Below are 8,283 nucleotides of genomic sequence, written 5' to 3' on the forward strand. Positions count from 1 at the left end.
CTCCACTTGCTGTGGAGTGCCTGCATATCTGCATTTCACTTTGAAGATCAGTGGCTTTGTTACTAGGCCCTGAAGTCTGCCACACTTTGTGTCATGAATGAATAACACTCTTCCAATGTACTCCTTAGAGCATCTGCTTGAGATTTCTCTGCTGTTGATGATTTTGTATCAAACTGTAACCTCTCTGTAAGCACATTAAGTTAGCAAAAATGCCCATTTTAAAATGTTCATTTTCTTACAGCAGCATTTAACATGTTTATAGCCTGATAGAAAAAAAACAGTTAAGGTCTGAATACCACTTTTTTTTTACAATAACAGTTTTGCATGATAAGTCATAATTGGAGTGCAGCTGATCTGACCTCTTTGCCTATTTCTAGATTTGACAGAAGCTAGTTAGAGTCAGCATGTCCAAAATGGCAAACAACATCTATGAGCTTTATGAAACCTCTTCAAAAAGCAGTTGATGTGTTCAGTGTATCATTTGGAAGAAATTCCTGGAAGAACCAGATTGACAAGACAGCTGAAGAAAAACTAGAAATGTTGGAGGTAGAGTAGAACTAGTGATCTCTTGGACGAGGACTACAGCAATCATTTCCTACATGTTTACCTTTCACATTTGCGTACAATATGTATGAACAATAAATATTACCATATACAATAACAAAAGAGTGTACTTCATGAACCCTTGTAGACCTTTTATTTGTGTTATTTGGAGCCAATTAAACCACACCATCTGCTAGCATCATGTGGCAGACACTTTTTTAGCGATGCCTTGTAGCTACATGTAGTTTTAGGTATTGCTGCACACAAATTACTTTACATTTTAGTTTTATTGCACACTATGACACAATGTATGTTATCTCAGGGACATTGCTGTCCCCATCTTCATACGATGAACCTTCTTTCTCTTCATCAGAATCATTTGTTGCTGTATCTGTCTCTTCTGTGTCCTCCCATCTGACCAACTCGCCGTCCAGTGTTTCTTCAATGTTCTTAAGTCTCGTCTGCATCCTGCGGTGTGACATGCAGATGCCAACTCTGTTTAGTTGATCAATACACCTTTTTCTTGTTCCTTCCTGTTGCAGAATCATTGAGTTGATGTACATGGGGGCACACATGGAGGATGAACGTGCTCTTAACAGTAAAGCACCGCCCATGGCCATGGGTATGGACCTGTCTTTTGGTGTGTATGCCTGGTCTGCAGTTGAGTTTTCAAACACTTTGCTTGCATGTCGCAAGAATTTAAAAAAAGTAGGTGCTGCCGTCTTCCACTCTTTCATCACTTCATCCCAGCAGAAGTCTTTGAGAGCCACTGGGTCGTTCTCCCGTAGTACAGAGTTAAACGTCATACTGGTCAGAGTATCACACTCTTTATCCAGCACTTTTAGCACTTCTGCGATCATGATGTCTTTCAAACCAGGCACTTTCATTATGGTTTTAGGGAGACATTTGAATCTTCCCCGTAAGAGGTTGTCCCCGACTCTGTCCCATGGGCCATGGAGCACTTTGCTCCTGTGGTGACGTCCAGTCTGGATAACCTTTTGGCAAAAATCAATAAAAATGGTTAGCATCCACATTTCTTAGTGTAACACAACAAATACAAAATAATTGTAATGACAGATATATATGTAACAGTCACTTCAAGAAGTTGCCAAGTCACAATCACAACAAATAAAGCAAATTCAAACCATCTCTGGGATCTGAATGAGATCTGTCATGATGCCAGGACAGATTGAAATGCAATCCTTCAGGCTGCATTTGGAGGCTATAGGACCACATCAATCTGGCAGTATGTAGCCTACACTGATGTGTCCTGGGCCACATTATGAACTGACTGCTCTCACTGTCTCCACTGCAAAGATCACAGGGTAAAAGACCGCCAGCTTCTCACACATCACTGATTTACCATTTCTCAGCTGTGTCTCCTGAAAACTTTTAAAATGTCCCTCTCATGTCATTCCATCGTGTGAATAAGTAGGTCATACATTACAGTGCAGTTGTCACCCACGTAACAGAGCACATGATTTGTCCTGTATCTCCAAGTCTAGCCCATTATAAAGCCTGGTTAAAACTTTTGCAAACACTGTCACTGCACACTGGTGCGTCAGAGTGTCTTTGTCCCTCTGCAATACTGCGCCTGAATGCTTGCTAACAGTGTGATTCCTATGCTAGTCAGGTTGTCTGTTTCAGGTCCCACTACGTTTCCTGCTTGCTTGTGCACAGGAAACTATAGAGTCTCAGAGCAAAACTATGTTTAGTTGGAGCTGATTGATCAGTTATTACCAAGAATGAAAAGAGAGGTAACCTTGGAGGAGATGGAATGTATGTTGTAAATGCAGGAAATATGGTGCTGCCAGGCAGACCAATCACAGAACTTGCTGTCTGCGCCCTCTCGACTTGTAGGACACATTGAAGGAGGTGCATGTCAGGCTATGTGCGTAGGCGTCTGCATTGTAACATGGCCACGCAGACCTATGGCGTAGGCTATGGCGTTGATTCAACACAGAAGCATGAACCAGGTTTAATACAGGACCTATGACTTGACCTAAGTCTCTACATGCAGGGATTGTCATGATCATCAGATGAGACTTGTTAGAACTTCAACAATATAAAAAGCAGCTTGATGTCGATGTCTGGTCTACAGAGTAGTTTCAGCTGATAGTTCACAGAACTGTGGAGGGACATCAGGCTCCATGATTCAAAGAAGTTCTGCATCACATCATTACTTCACGCCATGATCACCCCTCCTGTGTCTCTCCTGCACCACATACCGGTGCAGCTCTCTCACTCTCTTTGGATCACAGTTATTTTGTAATCAGTTGTGTTTTAAAGTCTAGTGAGAATACTCGCACACAGGGCTTCCCACTTGTGTTCCGATCACCCAGCACACATTAATACCAGGTCTGAACGACTCCTCAGTCAATGCGTAACATGCTACACACAAATAATCCTAAAAAAATACTACAACTTGTATTTGAGAAGGCATGTGAAGTTGATCCCACATTGAAAAAAGACAATATTTGACAGACTAACATAAATACCCTTATTTCTCTTTTCGGAACTTCTGGCTGTGCCACTTTTGGTATCACTGACGGTGTCCGTCTGCTCAGTTTGGGTAGTATCGTTGATCCAAAAGCATTTTCGGCATGACGTTTAACCAATACATGTGCACTGGGCTGGGTTCGCTGCTCATGTTGTACCACTGACAATCTCTTCACGGCAGCCTGTGAAGATGAAACAGTGAAACAACATGTCAAGACAGGTGAAGAACATGCAGCAGCAAAAGGTTGACATTACAGAACAGAATGAACAGAACCTGAACAGTGAGAGGTGACCATGCTACTGTCACTTTAGGCAGCGGGTCACAGACTTCTTGTTTTATGACCATAGGTGCAGGTGGACTGGTCTTTACTGCATGGTGCCCCTCTGATAATCTACTCACAGCAGCCTGTGGAAATTAAAGAAGATAGAAGAACTTGAGCTGAAAATCAGGGCTGGGCAGCGCAGTGTGTGAGGAAAGTGAAAAGGTTTTCCCAGCATCTTTAATAAGCATTTAGACTTAACTCTGTTATGCTTCATGTAAAGGTGTAATGAGTAAAGTTTACACATAAAATCAAGCTGACAAACCTTGACTGTAAGAGGTGACCAGACTACAGGAGCCTTTATCAGTGTGACAGCAGCGTCCTCAGGCTGTTTTACATCATTTGTAAGTCGACTGGAACAGATTGGCTGCTGCGATTGTACTGCAAATTCTCTCCTCTCCTCCTGAGGAAAAAAAACAACAAAAGCTCTACTAATGCTGGAAAACATTGTGTAATTGAGTATAACGTTGGTGATTATCAGCTACACACAACAATTGAGTAATTAGGGAAACTGTTCTGCTACATCAGGGGTGTCAAACATGCGGCCTGTGGGCCAAAACCGGCCCGCAAGAGGTTCCAATCCGGTCCACGGAACGACTATACAAAGTGAAAAAATTACAGAGAAGACATTAACTGCAATTTTTCATTAAAAGTAACTACTATTTCAGATTTGTCCTCTGGGGGTCGCATAAAATCATAGTGCTGATGGAGCGCACCAGAACAGTGCTTCTTTTTCTGGACTTTTTTTCTCAAAGTGAGAATATAGATGACTTGCTGTTTTGTATAATCTGGTTGAGATTCATAAAGACTTTTTAGAGCACTATAAGATGATCCACTAACTACTAACACTAGCACTACACCCCTTCATACAACACTGCCCAGCAAGCAAACTGTACCTGCTAGAGTTGAGGGGTCCAAAATAATCGACTTTACCTTGTTCACTAATAATAATCTCTGTTATTTTGCAGTAAACATTACACTCTGTGTCAGGTGAATGGGTAACCTGTGTGTTTGGTGTGTTCACAGCAGGTTTCAGTCCTTCAAGAATATCATAATCGGCCCAACTATGAGACTCATCATGGAGAAAAATACAACAGCTGTTTTTGAAGAAAGATTGTGAATTAAATGTGAACATTTGCAGAATGTACTTGTACTTTTTTTAACTTAAACAAAGGGAAACATTTAGAGTTGTCATTATTTATAGGTTATTATGTTGTGATTTTATTGGTCCGGCCCACTTCAGATCAACTTGGGCTGTATGTGGCCCCTGAACTGAAATGAGTTTGACGCCCCTGTGCTATATGATCATGTATGTACATCATCCTGGAATAATAACGAACGACTAACAACAGCGCAAGTAGCAACATTGTCAATTAATACTTGCAAAATGTGAGTAATGTTTTCCCATATTTTAATCCCATAGGAACTCTGTAATAGTTGATACAAAAGTCTGGGTGTATAAATCTGGGCTAGGAAAACAAATAAAGTCTTTCAGGATATTAAAGGAGAAAGTGTGGATATTGTAGTGAGTATAATCTGTTCTCATGATACTATATTTTAATTCATTCCCAGCTCAGCAAAACTATAGTTACCGTAAACATTGGATCAAGTGCGCACTAGGAGAGTGGGAATATCTTCAACTGAGGAAACGTGAATACACACAACTGTATTGCAATATATGCAATACGTCTGTACTTTAAAGAAGCAGCTTGCCAACACTTTTTGCAACGAAAAACTCTTTCTGTGGAAAGGTATTAGTTAATCTTATAACTCTACACTCCTCGACTGGACCGAGGAGGCACAAATCGAAACGATCGCGTCATTGCGCAGCAGAACTCACCTTCCCGGGTCTCTGAACCAGAACTATCTTTGGCTCGGTTTTAGGCAGTCTATTCCCTCCTGGGTCACTTCTACACACCGCAATACGACGGGATCGTAGCAGTCTCCTATCTGGTTTCACCTCATAGGGGTCCGCCATTTTCCGTTTCTCAGTCAGTTCCCAGCGACAGGAAACCTCTTCCTAGTCCAGATCTAGACCCAGCGTCACAGCCTACGACTGCCTCTTCATCAAATATCTTATACATATAATAACTCTGTGTTCATGGATTTGTTTAGAACTGTGTTTATAGGCTTTATTGTGTAACTTAATCTGCGTCTTGAATTTGAAACAGTCAACAATGTCTGCGCAAATGCTGCGCAAACTGTTTCTCTTTGAGTCCAAGGCTCTCTAGCCTCATGGGGTTTACACTCCAGGGCCAGACCCATCGATTTCCAAGAGTACTCTACTGCAGGCAAGATGGCGCCGCCACAACATCCACACCGGAAATCCATACCAGAAGTCCATACCGGACGTTACAAAGCTAAAAACGTTGCAATAACATCCACACCGGAAGTCCATACCGGAAGTTACAAAAATAAAAGCCTTCAAAAAAATAAAAGCCTTGAAAAACAGGAACGTGAACGCAAAATAAAAGCCTTCAAAAACAAGTAGGTTTACGCGTAATTCTATGAACTTTTTTGCACTTACATTGTAATCGTATCAGTATTATTGACTAGTTGATTGACTCCAAAAGTGTATAGGCTGTTGAGAATTCAAGTTACTTAGAAGCCTGCACGAATCACTAAGTTATAGTGTTAACGTCTCAGCCATGCACAGCCTTTTGTTCCGAGTGTGTGTTGAAATACTTAAAGCTGATTATGATGCTGCCGTGATGACATGTGCATATGCCTCTCTTGTTTTGTCTGGGTCATATGTTATTTTATGTTGTGTTAGCCTGACTATACCTCACCTGCCCACCAGTTCCCTGTGGTGTGTGTCCTGCCCCTGCACACCTGCTTCCCTTTGACTGATTCCCCCAGTGACCCCTCTTCCTTCCTGCACAGCTGATCCCCACAGGTTCATTATGATGGTCAACCAATGTGCTTTGCAAGTGTGACTGTCCCGTGATGTCTTTTTCTTTATCATGTTTTCGTTGAACATGTATAACCAAATTCCTCTTAAAGAGGACAACTGGGCAGTACGGGCACTTAATGTGGGTTGGGGCAATGGGCTCCTCTGAAGCAATGGGCTCTGAAGCAATGGGCTCCTCTGAAGCAGTAGCCGGCGGTGACTGACCCACATCTGGCTCATCTGGAGCAGGTGCAGGGGTCTTCGGGGACGTTTCAATGTAGGAGTGGTCCGTTTTCACAGCTGCCACAATAGATGTTGTAAAATCCGCAGGAGGGTAGGCCTCTGGTGAGGGCGGTTGAGAGGGTGGAACCGATACTTCAGACTTATTTTGGCACTCCTTGAGGTGTGTTGTTATGGAGTCTTTGCGGATGATTGTGGTTAAACACAATGGGCAGTGAAAATGGCTTCCATCTCTGCAGTGGAGATTGCATCTGCAGATCATCATTTCTAAAAAAAGGCGAGAGTAATTGTTTTTAAAAATCATCCAGTATCTGAGAGAAACATTTTCATTTAACATCATATATTTAAATATAAAAATAAATAAAGTATATACAGATGTATCTTTCCTTACTATAAACAGTTACGTCTATTTCAAAAAGTGAAACAATTGCCCTGAGTGATGCGAGGGATCACTTGAAAGAAACTTGCTTTATGTGATAAGCTTATAAACAGTTGCAAAGGAGTGCAACAACAATATAACACTGGTTAAAGTATGACCTTAGACATGCAGAAACCAAGGTATCGTTAAAAATGACATGTGAAGGTATATGATCTCAAAAAGATAATTTTTAAGGCCATACCCATGAAATGCACTGCATTTGTAACATGAGCTTCCAGGTGCCTCTTGATGACTCTTGCACTCCGTGTGGTGAAGCTGGGGCAGAGGGGACAGCCAAAGTGGGATGGTGACACACTTGTGTACTCCAACCCCTGGTCTCCTTCAATAATCGACGGATGCATCTGGAAGAAAGGAATAAATATACATTTCAATACGCAAGCACACGCACACACAATGGAAGGAGCAGTGTGCATGTGTGTTCACTTTAATTATTGGAGTGTCGTGTCTCGAGAAGGCTGTTTTATCGCTACCTTTCTGATAATTGATTTAGCAGCGACAGACTTCCAAGAGTACCCTAATGCAGGCAAGATGGCGCCGCCACAACATCCACATCGGAAGTCCATACCGGAAGTCCATACCGGAAGTTACAAAGCTAAAAACGTTGCAATAACATCCACACCGGAAGTCCATACCGGAAGTTACAAAAATAAAAGCCTTCAAAAAAATAAAAGCCTTGAAAAACAGGAACGTGAACGCAAAATAAAAGCCTTCAAAAACACGTAGGTTTACGCGTAATTCTATGAACTTTTTTGCACTTACATTTTAATCGTATCAGTATTATTGACTAGTTGATTGACTCCAAAAGTGTATAGGCTGTTGAGAATTCAAGTTACTTAGAAGCCTGCACGAATCACTAAGTTATAGTATTAACGTCTCAGCCATGCACAGCCTTTTGTTCCGAGTGTGTGTTGAAATACTTAAAGCTGATTATGATGCTGCCGTGATGACATCTGCATATGCCTCTCTTGTTTTGTCTGGGTCATATGTTATTTTATGTTGTGTTAGCCTGACTGTACCTCACCTGCCCACCAGTTCCCTGTGGTGTGTGTCCTGCCCCTGCACACCTGCTTCCCTTTGACTGATTCCCCCAGTGACCCCTCTTCCTTCCTGCACAGCTGTTCCCCACAGGTTCATTATGATAACTGTGCAGCGTGCAGGAGTCTCTTTCCATGGGGACTTGTCACATTATCTAAGTTTGCTGTAGTGTTTGTTCCAAATTACCTTGCATGCTGTCTGCCTATGTGATCACATGTATAGATTAATGAATGAATGAAATACAGATCCAGAGTAGATCCACAGTCACGAGAGAAGAGCAGAATGTTATCTATGGTGCAGAGAGCTGGGGAAGAGGG

The 8,283-nt window shown here is 42.0% G+C and overlaps 2 protein-coding genes across 2 annotated transcripts; both read right to left on the bottom strand.

The window, feature by feature from the left end:
* Positions 1-671: 671 nt before the first annotated feature.
* On the bottom strand, positions 672-5,649 carry LOC117827126. Its single transcript, XM_034703619.1, has 5 exons — positions 5,203-5,649; positions 3,628-3,765; positions 3,317-3,448; positions 3,042-3,224; positions 672-1,538 (listed from the first exon to the last, which is right to left on the bottom strand). The coding sequence occupies exons 1-5, from the start codon at positions 5,338-5,340 to the stop codon at positions 840-842; spliced, it is 1,290 nt and encodes a 429-aa protein (XP_034559510.1). The 5' UTR covers positions 5,341-5,649; the 3' UTR covers positions 672-839.
* A 397-nt stretch (positions 5,650-6,046) lies between these two features.
* LOC117827127 lies at positions 6,047-7,997 on the bottom strand. The gene is made up of 3 exons (XM_034703620.1): positions 7,953-7,997; positions 7,113-7,272; positions 6,047-6,759 (listed from the first exon to the last, which is right to left on the bottom strand). Exons 2-3 carry the CDS (start codon positions 7,270-7,272, stop codon positions 6,122-6,124), a joined length of 798 nt encoding a protein of 265 aa, XP_034559511.1. The 5' UTR covers positions 7,953-7,997; the 3' UTR covers positions 6,047-6,121.
* Positions 7,998-8,283: the final 286 nt, after the last annotated feature.

The sequence above is a fragment of the Notolabrus celidotus genome, chromosome 15, assembly GCF_009762535.1.
Source record: "Notolabrus celidotus isolate fNotCel1 chromosome 15, fNotCel1.pri, whole genome shotgun sequence".
Classification (NCBI taxonomy): Eukaryota; Metazoa; Chordata; class Actinopteri; order Labriformes; family Labridae; genus Notolabrus; species Notolabrus celidotus.

What these genes read in the sequence shown, in the direction of transcription:
- LOC117827126 (XM_034703619.1), bottom strand. Translation starts at nt 5,340, where the DNA reads ATGGCGGACCCCTATGAGGTGAAACCAGATAGGAGACTGCTACGATCC. An exon ending in TGGTTCAGAGACCCGGGAAG is followed by an intron (nt 3,766 to 5,202) that starts GTGAGTTCTGCT and finishes TTTTTTCCTCAG; the next exon opens with GAGGAGAGGAGAGAATTTGC. An exon ending in GGTCACCTCTTACAGTCAAG is followed by an intron (nt 3,449 to 3,627) that starts GTTTGTCAGCTT and finishes TAATTTCCACAG; the next exon opens with GCTGCTGTGAGTAGATTATC.
- LOC117827127 (XM_034703620.1), bottom strand. Translation starts at nt 7,272, where the DNA reads ATGCATCCGTCGATTATTGAAGGAGACCAGGGGTTGGAGTACACAAGT. An exon ending in AAATGCAGTGCATTTCATGG is followed by an intron (nt 6,760 to 7,112) that starts GTATGGCCTTAA and finishes GCCTTTTTTTAG; the next exon opens with AAATGATGATCTGCAGATGC.